The sequence below is a fragment of the Coregonus lavaretus genome (genome assembly GCF_964263955.1).
Source record: "Coregonus lavaretus genome assembly, chromosome: 20".
NCBI lineage: Eukaryota > Metazoa > Chordata > Actinopteri > Salmoniformes > Salmonidae > Coregonus > Coregonus lavaretus.
The window spans coordinates 37,851,041-37,867,186 of record NC_140007.1 but is presented as its reverse complement, the minus strand read 5'-3'; the positions used below and the strand labels follow the sequence as shown (position 1 = coordinate 37,867,186).

The following is a 16,146-nucleotide window of genomic DNA, read 5'->3' as shown; positions in this document are numbered from 1 at the left end:
AAATGACAAAAATGTAAATACATTTCTCCTGTAAATACCTAAAAGCTCAGTACACTGTCTGTTGTTGGGGGAGGGAAGTAGCTAACTTCCTGCAATCTTACACATTTCTCCATTGGTCAAAGAGAAAAATGTGCCATTTTATAGTTAATCTCATGCTATTCTACACTTTTTGCAATGAGGCGGAGAGAAAATGTAGTTTTAAAGCTAATTTCCTGCTATTTTACACATTGTTACATGAGGCTGAGAGAACATTTAGCATTTCTAAAGCTAATTAAAGCTAAAATATAGGTGTGTTGACTGTGATAAAGGCACTGGATCATGTGCGGTCTTGTTTGCTAAATGAACAAATGAAGTAGGCAGTGGCATGGTGCATATAGCTATAGAAGCACAGTGACATGCCTCAATGCAGTCATATTGGTGGCTTACTGTGGGTGTGGCTTTCAGTTAGTTCTTTTTGGCAACCAATTCCTTGAGAGTGAATGTCATTCCAGTTCAACTGTTCTGTTATATTTCATCAAATCTGACTAACCCAGTGCACTGCTTGCTAGGAATTCTATCTGATGGTGTTTGCATGTTTAGGTAAAAGACAACAAATGTCCCATTTTGAACACGGAGAAAAAAAGAGCATAAGAAATGTAGAAAATATATATATTTTTTGCTCAATCTGATTGGGTGGGCGTGCCTACACCCCTGATACAGTCTATTGTATTTCTCCTGTAAATACCTACCTGGTCAGTACAGTCTATTGTATTTATCCTGTAAATACCTACCTGGTCAGTACAGTGTATTGTATTTATCCAGTAAATACCTACCTGGTCAGTGTAGTCTATTGTATTTCTCCTGTAAATACCTACCTAGTCAGTGTAGTCTATTGTATTTCTCCTGTAAATACCTACCTGGTCAGTACAGTCTATTGTATTTCTCCTGTAAATACCTACCTAGTCAGTGTAGTCTATTGTATTTCTCCTGTAAATACCTACCTGGTCAGTGTAGTCTATTGTATTTCTCCTGTAAATACCTACCTAGTCAGTGTAGTCTATTGTATTTCTCCTGTAAATACCTACCTAGTCAGTACAGTCTATTGTATTTCTCCTGTAAATACCTACCTAGTCAGTACAGTCTATTGTATTTCTCCTGTAAATACCTACCTAGTCAGTACAGTCTATTGTATTTCTCCTGTAAATACCTACCTAGTCAGTACAGTCTATTGTATTTCTCCTGTAAATACCTACCTAGTCAGTACAGTCTATTGTATTTCTCCTGTAAATACCTACCTGGTCAGTACAGTGTATTGTATTTCTCCTGTAAATACCTACCTAGTCAGTGTAGTCTATTGTATTTCTCCTGTAAATACCTACCTGGTCAGTGTAGTCTATTGTATTTCTCCTGTAAATACCTACCTAGTCAGTACAGTCTATTGTATTTCTCCTGTAAATACCTACCTAGTCAGTACAGTCTATTGTATTTCTCCTGTAAATACCTACCTAGTCAGTGTAGTCTATTGTATTTCTCCTGTAAATACCTACCTAGTCAGTACAGTGTATTGTATTTCTCCTGTAAATACCTACCTAGTCAGTACAGTCTATTGTATTTCTCCTGTAAATACCTACCTAGTCAGTGTAGTCTATTGTATTTCTCCTGTAAATACATACCTAGTCAGTGAAGTCTATTGTATTTCTCCTGTAAATACCTACCTAGTCAGTACAGTCTATTGTATTTCTCCTGTAAATACCTACCTAGTCAGTACACAGTCTATTGTATTTCTCCTGTAAATACCTACCTGGTCAGTACACAGTCTATTGTATTTCTCCTGTAAATACCTACCTGGTCAGTGTAGTCTATTGTATTTCTCCTGTAAATACCTACCTAGTCAGTACAGTCTATTGTATTTCTCCTGTAAATACATTTACATTTACATTTAAGTCATTTAGCAGACGCTCTTATCCAGAGCGACTTACAGTTATAGTGAGTGCATACATTTTCATACTGGCCCCCCGTGGGAATCGAACCCACAACCCTGGCGTTGCATACGCCATGCTCTACCAACTGAGCTACACAGGGGCCACCTTTGTTTTTAAAGCCCCGGATACATCAATATTCTTAATATAATGTTATAGTACATCTATACTCTTAATATAATGTTATAGTACATCTATACTCTTAATATAATGTTATAGTACATCAATATTCTTAATATGTTATAGCACATGAATACTCTTAATATAATGTTATAGTAGATGTACTAGTCTTCTAAATACACATTTCAAACTAAGGCTCACAAGGCATAAAACATTCCTCAGACATGGATTCAGAGTGAGTTTTATTATTATAACAGTAAACATGCCCATACTGACGGTCTGGCCTCTGCAGTGCTTCATAACAGCATTACACCCCAACGGACTAAAGGAGCGTTTAGATTTACACTAACCAAAACCAGACTGAAGCTTTTATTTTTGGAGGTACGGTACAGAAAAGATGAGGATTTTTATTTTGAAGTGACGAAGTACGGTACGTAGCCTTGGACAGGAGTATCATAAATACAGGCTTCTCTGTTCCCCTTCCCCTACCAGCAACTCCTGTTACCCCTCTCTCCTCACCCTCCTCTTCCTCCTGGGGGTATACCTACCTAGTCAGTACACAGTCTATTGTATTTCTCCTGTAAATACCTACCTGGTCAGTACACAGTCTATTGTATTTCTCCTGTAAATACCTACCTAGTCAGTACAGTCTATTGTATTTCTCCTGTAAATACCTACCTGGTCAGTACACAGTCTATTGTATTTCTATGGATGTATTACTGTGTAAAGAGGATGTATTTCTTATTCTGAAAATCTGCAGAAATCATCGATCTTATGTTGTGTGTCTCCACTCTGCTGCAGATTCACAGCCCACAGTCCTGGATGCATCATCAGTCGTACCTCATGCAGACCTCAGTAAGTTGTACTCACCACTACTGTTATTGTGGGTCTGTTACTGCCTATTAGTGAATCAGTGTGATCCGTCTCTGTCTATCTCTCTCTGTTTGAGAGAGACACACCTGCTAAGGATAAACAGATGCTCTCTTTGATGTTTGAGCTCTGAGACACACTTGTGTGTATGTGCATACATGCATTTCTCTTTGTCTGTGTGTATGATAACTCTCTGTGTGTGTCCATAGGGCCAAGTCCTGACGCAGGGCATGGACCACACCATGTCCATCCAGCCCACCTCTATGATGGGGCCTCTCACACAGCAGCTCAGCCACCTCTCTATGGGCAGCAGTGGCACGGTCAGTCCCCACAGAACACAACTATAGACACATACAGTGAGGGAAAAAAGTATTTGATCCCCTGCTGATTTAGTATGTTTGCCCACTGACAAAGAAATGATCAGTCTATAATTTTAATGGTAGGTTTATTTGAACAGTGAGAGACAAAATAACAACAAAGAAAAAGGCATGTCAAAAATGTTATCAATTGATTTGCATTTTAATGAGGGAAATAAGTATTTGACTTCCTCTCAATCAGAAAGATTTCTGGCTCTCAGGTGTCTTTTATACAGGTAACGATCTGAGATTAAGAGCACACTCTTAAAGGGAGTGCTCCTAATCTCAGCTTGTTACCTGTATAAAAGACACCTGTCCACAGAAGCAATCAATCAATCAGATTCCAAACTCTCCACCATGGCCAAGACCAAAGAGCTCTCCAAGGATGTCAGGGACAAGATTGTAGACCTACACAAGGCTGGAATGGGCTACATTTACATTACATTTACATTTTAGTCATTTAGCAGACGCTCTTATCCAGAGCGACTTACAGGAGCAATTAGGGTTAAGTGCCTTGCTCAAGGGCACATTAACGTCATTTAGCAGACGCTCTTAGCCAGAGCGACTCACAAATTGGTGCGTTCACCCTATAGCCAGTGGGATAACCACTTTACAATTTGGGGGGGGGGGGGGGGGTTAGAAGGAACACTTTATCCTATCCCAGGTATTCCTTAAAGAGGTGGGGTTTCAAATGTCTCCGGAAGGTGGTGAGTGACTCCGCTGTCCTGGCGTCGTGAGGGAGCTTGTTCCACCATTGGGGTGCCAGAGCAGCGAACAGTTTTGACTGGGCTGAGCGGGAGCTATGCTTCCGCAGAGGAAGGGGAGCCAGCAGGCCAGAGGTGGATGAACGCAATGCCCTCGTTTGGGTGTAGGGACTGATCAGAGCCTGAAGGTACAGAGGTGCCGTTCCCCTCACTGCTCCATAGGCAAGCACCATGGTCTTGTAGCGGATGCGAGCTTCAACTGGAAGCCAGTGGAGTGTGCGGAGGAGGGGGGTGACGTGAGAGAACTTGGGAAGGTTGAACACCAGACGGGCTGCGGCATTCTGGATGAGTTGTAGGGGTTTAATGGCACAGGCAGGGAGGCCAGCCAACAGCGAGTTGCAGTAGTCCAGACGGGAGATGACAAGTGCCTGGATTAGGACCTGTGCCGCTTCCTGTGTAAGGCAGGGTCGTACTCTCCGAATGTTGTAGAGCATGAACCTGCAGGAGCGGGTCACCGCCTTGATGTTGGCGGAGAACGACAGGGTGTTGTCCAGGGTCACGCCTAGGCTCTTCGCACTCTGGGAGGAGGACACAGCGGAGTTGTCAACCGTGATGGCGAGATCATGGAACGGGCAGTCCTTCCCCGGGAGGAAGAGCAGCTCCGTCTTGCCAGGGTTCAGCTTGAGGTGGTGATCCGTCATCCATACTGATATGTCTGCCAGACATGCAGAGATGCGATTCGCCACCTGGTTATCAGAAGGGGGAAAGGAGAAGATTAGTTGTGTATCGTCAGCGTAGCAATGATAGGAAAGGCCATGTGAGGATATGACAGAGCCAAGTGACTTGGTGTATAGGGAGAAAAGGAGAGGGCCTAGAACTGAGCCCTGGGGGACACCAGTGGTGAGAGCACGTGGTGCGGAGACAGCTTCTCGCCACGCCACTTGGTAGGAGCGACCGGTCAGGTAGGACGCAATCCAGGAGTGAGCCGCGCCGGAGATGCCCAGCTCGGAGAGGGTGGAGAGGAGGATCTGATGGTTCACAGTATCAAAGGCAGCAGACAGGTCTAGAAGGACAAGAGCAGAGGAGAGAGAGTTAGCTTTAGCAGTGCGGAGAGTCTCCGTGACACAGAGAAGAGCAGTCTCAGTTGAATGACCAGTCCTGAAACCTGATTGGTTTGGATCAAGAAGGTCATTCTGAGAGAGATAGCAAGAGAGTTGGCTAAAGACGGCACGCTCAATAGTTTTGGAAAGAAAAGAAAGAAGGGATACTGGTCTGTAGTTGTTGACATCAGTGGGGTCGAGTGTTGGTTTTTTGAGAAGGGGAGCAACTCTCGCTCTCTTGAAGACGGAAGGGACATGGCCAGCGGTCAAGGATGAGTTGATCAGCGAGGTGAGGTAGGGGAGAAGGTCACCGGAGATGGTCTGGAGAAGGGAGGAGGGGAAGGGGTCAAGCGGGCAGGTTGTTGGGCGGCCTGCAGTCACAAGTCGCAGGATTTTATCTGGAGAGAGAGGGGAGAAAGAAGTCAAAGCATAGGGTAGGGCAGTGTGAGCAGGACCAGCAGTGTCATTAGACTTAACAAACGAGGATCGGATGTCGTCAACCTTCTTTTCAAAGTGGTTGACGAAGTCATCCACAGAGAGAGAGGAGGGGGGGGGGGGGGGGGGGGGATTCAGGAGGGAGGAAAATGTGGCAAAGAGCTTCCTAGGGTTAGAGGCAGATGCTTGGAATTTAGAGTGGTAGAAGGTGGCCTTAGCAGCAGAAACAGATGAAGAAAATGTAGAGAGGAGGGAGTGAAAAGATGCCAGGTCGGCAGGGAGTTTAGTTTTCTTCCATTTCCGCTCCGCTGCCCGGAGCTCTGTTCTGTGAGCTCGCAATGAGTCATCAAGCCACGGAGCTGGAGGGGAGGACCGAGCCGGCCGGGAGGATAGGGGACACAGAGAGTCAAAGGATGCAGAAAGGGAGGAGAGGAGGGTTGAGGAGGCAGAATCAGGAGATTGGAGGGAGAAGGATTGAGCAGAGGGAAGAGATGATAGGATGGAAGAGGAGAGAGTAGTGGGAGAGAGAGAGCGAAGGTTGCGGCGGCGCATTACCATCTGTGTAGGGGCAGAGTGAGTAGTGTGGGAGGAGAGCGAGAGAGAAAAGGAAACAAAGTAGTGGTCGGAGACATGGAGGGGAGTTGCAGTGAGATTAGTAGAGGAGCAGCATCTAGTGAAGATGAGGTCAAGCGTATTGCCTGCCTTGTGAGTAGGGGGGGACGGTGAGAGGGTGAGGTCAAAAGAGGAGAGGAGTGGAAAGAAGGAGGCAGAGAGAAATGAGTCAAATGTGGACATAGGGAGGTTGAAATCCCCCAAAACTGTGAGGGGTGAGCCATCCTCAGGGAAGGAACTTATCAAGGCGTCAAGCTCATTGATGAACTCTCCAAGGGAACCTGGAGGGCGATAGATGACAAGGATATTAAGCTTAAATGGGCTAGTGACTGTGACAGCATGGAATTCAAATGAGGAGATAGACAGATGGGTTAGGGGAAAAATTGAGAATGTCCACTTGGGAGAGATGAGGATTCCTGTACCACCACCCCTCTGACCAGATGCTCTCGGGGTATGCGAGAACACATGGTCAGACGAGGAGAGAGCAGTAGGAGTAGCAGTGTTTTCAGTGGTGATCCATGTTTCCGTCAGCGCCAGGAAGTCGAGGGACTGGAGGTTGGCATAGGCTGGGATGAAGTCAGCTTTGTTGGCAGCAGAACGGCAGTTCCAGAGGCTGCCTGCGACCTGGAACTCCACGTGGGTGGTGCGTGCAGGGACCACCAGGTTAGAGAGGCAGCAGCCACGCGGTGTGGTGCGTTTGTGTAGCCTGTGCAGAGAGGAGAGAACAGGGATAGGCAGAGGCATAGTTGACAGGCTGTAGCAAATGGCTACAAAAATGCAGAGGAGATCGGAATGAAATGAGCTAAGCATCTGGGAGCGGAGAGAGCAGGGCCTCCCTCACCAAAAACGTCTACCTCAGAAACTAAAATTGTTTCACTGAACCACCCGAACAAAAACTCTCCCAACTTCCGCCTTTAGAAATCAGAATTGTTGTGAACCACAGCGGTTCAATGTTTAAAGGAATAGACTCAACCCACTTTATTCAGCTAGCCAACTATGACACCATAGCTAACTAGCAAGCTAGCATCCAATAACAATAACACACCGTTTAGCACCAACACTTGGTCACAACAAACCACCAATAGTGTGATAACACACTAAACAGATCATTCGTGTCTGTGTCAAGTTCCTTTCATGACGCAGCAATGATTAGACGTTGGCTAGCTAGGACAAGTATATTGTATTTAGCTACTACCGTACAGTTAGCTGGTCGTGTTGGGTAGGTAGCAATGGCCACTGTGTTGACTTTGTTTGAAGAACGGCTAGCTAGCTAGCTTCGTGCTACACCCGGCACACAATGGCTATTGTGTTGACTCTGACTCTGTTCGAAAAAACGGCTAGGTAGCTCGCTTCGTGCTACAGCCGGCACTGCCAAGACACAGTAACTACACACAACAACCCACGATGCCTAGCTATGACGCCGTAGCTAACTTGCAAGCTAGCATCCATTAACACACAATTTAGCATCAATACTTGGTTACAACAAACTGCCAAGAGTGTGTTAGCACACTAAACAGATAATTCAAGTCCGTGTCTAGTTCCTTTCATAACGCATAACGCAGCAAAAAATTTAACGTTGGCTAGCACTACATTAACATTGGAACCAGCTCTCAGCGTTGCTAATCGTTACCAGTAGCTACCCGCTAGCTAGCTAGCCTCGTGCTTCGATACTAACCTACAATTACCTACGGAAACCTACAATAACAACAATACTAACCTATAATAAATACAATACCTAACTACGGCTAACTACCTACCTACGATCTAATACATGGTTAAGCAAAAATTAAACGTTGGCTAGCACTACATTAACATTGGAACCAGCTCTCTAGCGTTGCTAATCGTTACCAGTAGCTACCCGCTAGCTAGCTAGCCTCGTGCTTCGATACTAACCTACTATTACCTACGGAAACCTACAATAACAACAATACTAACCTATAATAAATACAATACCTAACTACGGCTAACTACCTACCTACAATCTAATACATGGTTAAGCTTTACTCAACACCATATGTACTCAACACCATCTTCACATAGCTATGCTTTCTTTCTCCCTGTCTGCCCTCCTGCTACAAGACCATCGGCAAGCGGCTTGGTGAGAAGGTGACAACAGTTGGTGCGATTATTCGCAAATGGAAGAAACACAAAATAACTGTCAATCTCCCTCGGCCTGGGGCTCCATGCAAGATCTCACCTCATGGAGTTGCAATGATCATGAGAACGGTGAGGAATCAGCCCAGAACTACACGGGAGGATCTTGTCAATGATCTCAAGGCAGCTGGGACCATAGTCACCAAGAAAACAATTGGTAACTCACTATGCCGTGAAGGACTGAAATCCTGCAGCGCCCGCAAGGTCCCCCTGCTCAAGAAAGCACATATACAGGCCCGTCAAAAGTTTGCCAATGAACATCTGAATGATTCAGAGGAGAACTGGGTGAAAGTGTTGTGGTCAGATGAGACCAAAATGGAGCTCTTTGGCATCAACTCAACTCGCCGTGTTTGGAGGAGGAGGAATGCTGCCTATGACCCCAAGAACACCATCCCCACCGTCAAACATGGAGGTGGAAACATTATGCTTTGGGGGTGTTTTTCTGCTAAGGGGACAGGACAACTTCACTGCATCAAAGGGACGATGGACGGGGCCATGTACCGTCAAATCTTGGGTAAGAACTTCCTTCCCTCAGCCAGGGCATTGAAAATGGGTCGTGGATGGATATTCCAGCATGAAAATGACCCAAAACACACGGCCAAGGCAACAAAGGAGTGGCTCAAGAAGAAGCACATTAAGGTCCTGGAGTGGCCTAGCCAGTCTCCAAACCTTAATCCCATAGAAGATCTGTGGAGGGAGCTGAAGGTTCGAGTTGCCAAACGTCAGCCTCGAAACCTTAATAACTTGGAGAAGATCTGCAAAGAGGAGTGGGACAAAATCCCTCCTTAGATGTGTGCAAAACTGGTGGCCAACTACAAGAAACGTCTGACCTCTGTGATTGCCAACAAGGGTTTTGCCACCAAATACTAAGTCATGTTTTGCAGAGGGGTCAAATACTTATTTCCCTCATTAAAATGCAAATCAATTTATAACATTTTTGACATGCGTTTTTCTACATTGTTTTGTTGTTATTCTGTCTCTCACTGTTCAAATAAACCTACCATTAAAATTATAGACTGATCATGTCTTTGTCAGTGGGCAAACGTACAAAATCAGCAGAGGATCAAATACTTTTTTCCCTCACTGTAGATACATACACTGGACAAAGACATTGTGTTCTCAGTGCAATTCCTAATGCCACTTTCCATCCCTCAATAAAGACAGTTTTACTCAGACACGTGAATAGATTCTAAAACGATTACTTTCTAATATGTTTCTCCTCTCTATTTCAGTATATGCCTGCAAACACATCAATGCAAGGGACCTACATCCCTCAGTACACCCAAGTGCCTCAGACCAACGTTTCAGTCGAGGTAAGAAACGTCCTCCTACACAGTCACTTCACTGACGATTGAATGATCAATTGATCCTCCTCACCTCTTCAATATGTTAACAGGAAAGTGCCGTCCTACAACAGGTTGCCCTGGAGACGCCCATGGAACACCCAGACTACTCCTACCAGCACAGCAAATGAAGAGGAGGGACAGGTGGGTTTCCTAGAGTCCGTCTCCTGGGCCGCCTGCCGTCCGTACAGCTCAGCTCATAGTGACTCTGGACAGTACACACCAGACACTAGGAGGAATATGGACCAGACTGTCACACTAAAGACAAAATGATATTTTCAAATCAGAGGTTATGGTAAACTGTTGGATGAAGATGGATACAATGAAAATGAACGGAACGTTGAACATCTATTCTGATAACAGAACATGACTATAGTCGAAGAAAGAGAAAAACACCACACACACACATTATTTTCTGTGCATGTATTAACAAATTATTTTCAAAACTATTCTGAGGAGGATGAAAACCAGCAACATAAAGTTACACCACCGTGTGTCATTTTAGAGTCGTCGTTTAGTTTGACTTTTTAGTTAAATATGCAGATTTTGTTTTTTGTCGTCTGTTATTTTTAAGCTTTTCGTCTGTTTTTTTGTTGCAGATTCAAAAAGTAATTGATCAATGATTTTTTTCTTCATTTCACATTAGTGAAAGTGTTGCAGGAGAATGAAACATTATTGGAAGTTGTCTTACTGTTTTTAGCACTTGGGTCCCTAGTTAAAATTCTCACAATAATTTTTACAATCTAAATAGATATTTAGAAAGAACACTTAAGACAATAAAATATATTTAACTGATTATTTCCAGATTCTGGCCAATTATAATAAACTTATACAGGGAAAATGAAAAATATCCGCACAATAAAATTTGACAGAGAAATGTAGTTGTTGGTTATATTTGGGGAATATAATGCTAAATTGCTCCAATGCTACCCAACAACATAAATAAATCTTTCAATTTGGTTTTAGTGGGTTAAGCTGCTACCCCTTTAACAGACCCAAAGTTGTTCTTAGGAGTTCATATCATCGAGTGTTGAGCTAGTAGTTTAAAGAAGTAAATTAGAGATCCAAAAAGTATGGCCAGTACTGAGATGCTTAGCCGTGTCTTTTTGATTCCAGCTTTCTCTCTGTCTGTTTGTTGATTCCTGTTTTTGTTTGTTTGTTTTGATTCCGAGGGACAATTTTTTCTATAAAAGATTGAGATTTTGTATTCAATTTAATACTTTTAAGATTGATCAATGTTATTTTTGGTAGTGTGCATTGAGTAGGTACTTGTTTCTTTGGACAGTAGATTCAAGTTTTTCTTTTGAAATAGTGTCTGCCATTACTGTCATTTGTGTTTTGGGTTGTGACTACAGAGAATACAGCTACGACCGGAAGTAAATTTTTGTAGCAGGTTAGGAGAACATTTTAGCTAACTCTAACCCTTTTCCTTACCTAAGTCTCCTAGCATGCCATGTTAATTATCCTAACCTGCTTCATAAATTATCCTAACCTGATATGAAAAAGGCACTTCCGGTTGTAGCTGTACTCCTGCTAGTCAGAACCATGTTTTTATTTTTCAATCACATGGAAAAGGCTTTAAATGTTTGAGAGATTTCCAATCCGTCTGTGTCAACAAGTTTTGACACTTTGGCACTTTCCAAGAGCTTACTGTTCATCAGTCCAAGATAATGAATTATGTGTTATAACTCTTACAAATTATTTCTGAAATGTGTCCCAAGTGGTAGTCAGTCATTCAGTCAGTCAGTGGTTAGGGAATGCAGTGTCTGAAAAGTAATATTACCTCCTACTAGAGCAACGTAGAACCTTGCACAATGTTAATGTGCAAGGTTCTGAGATGTTTTATGAGGTCACAACTCCATGGTTCTCAAGGCTGCTCTCACAGTCACAGCAGGTACTGTGTCCATATCCTCACTCTTCTGTCCTATGTTCAGAAACTAGGCCTACATCCGAGGTCAAACCTCCAGTCCGACTGTTTTGTTTCTCAAAATGGCCAGTGATCTATGCAATTAATTTATTGTCCACAATAATGCAATACTTATATTTCAGGTGACAACAATGGACTGTTTGTCAATAGTGACTTTTGAAACACTCATTTATCATTCTGCTATCGGTGGCTTTCATTTGAGTTTAACTTCATCCAAAACCTCTAGTTGTAAGATTATCAGCCTCATTGTTCATCTAATGACAGTGAGATGGCTGCATAAAAGGGAATGTTTTTGTGTACAACGTGGTTAATGAGATTGGAGAAAATCACTAAACTATCTTGCTAAAGGCCTCACACCATCTCCTAACAATGGGATACTGACTACCTTGTCCATCCAGATACAGAGTCCTTATTGTTGTTGGTCAAACAAATATTGGTTGTTGATTTTTTTGTTTGTTACCAAAGACATCATCCGGTAGGCATTGAACATTTCTAAGTGAATAAATTTGTAATTTGTTTTATCTTGTTCCCTTTAGTTGATTTGTTACTGTACATGCCAAGCTTTGTTGCCCCATGAATTAATTTGTGGTAGGAAGTAAGAATATTATCACAGAAATGCCTTCTAGATTTCATCAAGAGGGGATTTAAAAGGTGCTACATACTACATTGCTATCTGGAAACATTCATGCACTGTCTGAAACTGTTTGATAAACAGGAATACTTTTCTTATCAGATTTGTAGTATCAGTCTTAGGAAACCACAATTCAATGTTTGATACACTATCTGTCGTATTTATTTTGAGGCTGTCATTATTCCAGATTGTTGTTTAACTCAAATAAAATGTTCAGCCTTAGTTTGAAATGTCAAAATGCTCTCGCCCTTTTCCATAGTTCAGATATTCATTCAGGTGTGTCAGTCATTCAATGGAAGGCCTAGTAGTGTCTGTTGGTTTTCCCTTTCAATTAAGACCTACAGTGCATTCGGAAAGTATTCAGACCCCTTCACTTTTTCCACATTTTGTTACGTTACAGCCTTATTCTAAAATTGATTAAATTAATTGTTTTCCTCATCAATCTACACACAATACCCCATAATGACAAAGCGAAAACAGGTTTTTAGATTTTTTTTATATATATAAAAAGATACCTTATTTACATAAGTATTCAGACCCTTTGCTATGAGACTCGAAATTGAGCTCAGGTGCATCCTGTTTCCATTGATGATCCTTGAGATGTTTCTACAACTTCATTGGAGTCCACCCGTGGTAAATTCAATTGATTGGACATGATTTGGAAAGGCACACACCGGTCTATATAAGGTCCCACAGTTGACAGTGCATGTCAGAGCAAAAACCAAGCCATGAGGTCGAAGGAATTGTCCGTAGAGCTCAGAGACAGGATTGTGTCAAGGCACAGATCTGGGAAAGGGTACAAGGAAAGGTCTGCAGCATTGAAGGTCCCCAAGATCACAGTGGCCTCCATCATTCTTAAATGGAGGAAGTTTGGAACCACCAATACTTTTCCTAGAGCTGGCTGCCTGGCCAAACTGAGCAATCGGGGGAGAAAGGCCTTGGTCAGGGATGTGACCAAGAACCCGATGGTCACTCTGACTGAGCTCTAGAGTTCCTCTGTGGAGATGGGAGAACCTTCCAGAAGGACAACCATCTCTGCAGAACTCCACCAATCAGGCCTTTTTGGTAGAGTGGCCAGACGGAAGCCACTCCTCAGTAAAAGGCACATGACAGCCCGCTTGGAGTTTGGCAAAAGACACCTAAAGGACTCTCAGACCATGAGAAACAAGATTCTCTGGTCTGATGAAACAAAGATTGAACTCTTTGGCCTGATCATGTGTTTTCGCATACCCCGAGAGCATCTGGTCAGCGCGGCGGTGGCACAGGAATCCTCATCTCTACCAAGTGGACATTCTCTCTTTTCCCCCTGACCCATCTGTCTATCTCCTCATTTAAATTCCATGCTGTCACAGTCACTAGCCCATTCAAGCTTAACATCCTTTTCATTTATCGCCCTCCAGGTTCCCTTGGAGAGTTCATCAATGAACTTGACGCCTTGATAAGTTCCTTTCCTGAGGATGGCTCACTCCTCACAGTTCTGGGTGACTTTAACCTCCCTACGTCTGCCTTTGACTCATTTCTCTCTGCCTCCTTCTTTCCACTCCTTTCCTCTTTTGACCTCACCCTCTCACCGTCCCCCCCTACTCACAAGGCAGGCAATACGCTTGACCTCATCTTTACTAGATGTTGTTCTTCTACTAATCTCACTGCAACTCCCCTCCAAGTCTCCGACCACTACTTTGTATCCTTTTCTCTCTCGCTCTCCTCCAACACTACTCACTCTGCCCCTACTCAGATGGTAATGTACCGTCGCAACCTTCGCTCTCTCTCTCCCGCTACTCTCTCCTCTTCCATCCTATCATCTCTTCCTTCTGCTAAATCCTTCTCCCTCCGATCTCCTGATTCTGCCTCCTCAACCATCCTCTCCTCCCTTTCTGCATATTTTAACTCTCTATGTCCCCTATCCTCCCGGCCGGCTCGGTCCTCCCCTCCTGCTCTGTGGCTTGACGACTCATTGCGAGCTCACAGAACAGGGCTCCGGGCAGCCGAGCGGAAATGGAAGAAAACTAGACTCCCTGCGGACCTGTCATCTTTTCACTCCCTCCTCTCTACATTCTCTTCCTCTGTTTCTGCTGCTAAAGCCACTTTCTACCACTCTAAATGTCAAGCCTCTGCCTCTAACCCTAGGAAGCTCTTTGCCACCTTCTCCTCCCTGCTGAATCCTCCTCCTCCTCCCCCTCCCTCCTCCCTCTCTGTGGATGACTTCGTCAACCATTTTGAAAAGAAGGTTGATGACATCCGATCCTCATTTATTAAGTCAAATGACACCGCTGGTCCTGCTCGCACTGCCCTACCCTATGCTTTGACTTCTTTCTCCCCTCTCTCTCCAGATGAAATCTTGCGACTTGTGATGGCCGGCCGCCCAATAACCTGCCCGCTTGACCCTATCCCCTCCTCTCTTCTCCAGACCATTTCCGGAGACCTTCTCCCTTACCTCACCTCGCTCATCAACTCATCCTTGACCGCTGGCCATGTCCCTTCCGTCTTCAAGAGAGCGAGAGTTGCACCCCTCCTCAAAAAACCTACACTCGATCCCTCCGATGTCAACAACTACAGACCAGTATCCCTTCTTTCTTTTCTCTCCAAAACTCTTGAGCGTGCCATCTCTAGCCAACTCTCCTGCTATCTCTCTCAGAATTACCTTCTTGAGCCAAACCAGTCAGGTTTCAAGACTGGTCATTCAATTGAGACTGCTCTTCTCTGTGTCACGGAGGCTCTCCGCACTGCTAAAGCGAACTCTCTCTCCTCTGCTCTTATCCTTCTAGACCTATCTGCTGCCTTTGATACTGTGAACCATCAGATCCTCCTCTCCACCCTCTCCGAGTTGGGCATCTCCGGCGCTACTCACTCTTGGATTGCGTCCTACCTGACAGGTCGCTCCTACCAGGTGGCGTGGCAAGAATCTGTCTCCGCACCACGTGCTCTCATCACTGGTGTCCCCCAGGGCTCAGTTCTAGGCCCTCTCCTATTCTCTCTATACACCAAGTCACTTGGCTCTGTCATATCCTCACATGGTCTCTCCTATCATTGCTACGCAGACGACACACAATTAATTTTCTCCTTTCCCCCTTCTGATAACCAGGTGGCGAATCGCATCTCTGCATGTCTGGCAGACATATCAGTGTGGATGTCGGATCACTACCTCAAGCTGAACCTCGGCAAGACGGAGCTGCTCTTCCTCCCGGGGAAGGACTGCCCGCTCCATGATCTCGCCATCACGGTTGACAACTCCATTGTGTCCTCCTTCCAGAGTGCAAAGAACCTTGGCGTGACCCTGGACAACACCCTGTCGTTCTCCGCTAACATCAAAGCGGTGACCTGATCCTGCAGGTTCATGCTCTACAACATTCTCAGAGTACGACCCTACCTCACACAGAAAGCAGCACAGGTCCTAATCCAGGCACTTGTCATCTCCCGTCTGGATTACTGCAACTCGCTGTTGGCTGGGCTCCCTGCCTGTGCCATTAAACCCCTACAACTTATCCAGAACGCTGCAGCCCGTCTGGTGTTCAACCTTCCCAAGTTCTCTCATGTCACCCCGCTCCTCCGCACACTCCACTGGCTTCCAGTTGAGGCTCGCATCTACTACAAGACCATGGTGCTTGCCTACGGAGCTGTGAGGGGAACAGCACCTCCTTACCTTCAGGCTCTGATCAGACCCTACACCCAAACGAGGGCACTATGTTCATCCACCTCTGGCCTGCTAGCCCCCCTCCCTCTACGGAAGCACAGTTCCCGCTCAGCCCAGTCAAAGCTATTCGCTGCTCTGGCACCCCAATGGTGGAACAAGCTCCCCCACGATGCCAGGACAGCGGAGTCACTGACCACCTTCCGGAGACACTTGAAACCCTACCTCTTTAAGGAATACCTGGAATAGTATAAAAGTAATCTTTCTACCCTCCCCCATAAAAAAAAAAGTGGTTGTCCCACTGGCTA

At 44.7% G+C, this 16,146-nt stretch overlaps 1 protein-coding gene across 1 annotated transcript in view; it reads left to right on the top strand.

Moving 5' to 3' along the window:
• The window catches only part of LOC311148152 (RNA-binding motif, single-stranded-interacting protein 2-like), a 34,367-nt gene extending 24,096 nt beyond the window's left edge, over window positions 1–10,271 (top strand). The window contains exons 5-8 of the mRNA XM_084185043.1: window positions 2,880–2,933; window positions 3,158–3,268; window positions 9,542–9,622; window positions 9,706–10,271. Of these exons, the coding sequence (XP_084041169.1) occupies window positions 2,880–2,933; window positions 3,158–3,268; window positions 9,542–9,622; window positions 9,706–9,783 (324 nt within the window). The 3' untranslated portion in view covers window positions 9,784–10,271. The remainder of the gene's footprint in view (window positions 1–2,879; window positions 2,934–3,157; window positions 3,269–9,541; window positions 9,623–9,705) is intronic.
• Window positions 10,272–16,146: the final 5,875 nt, after the last annotated feature.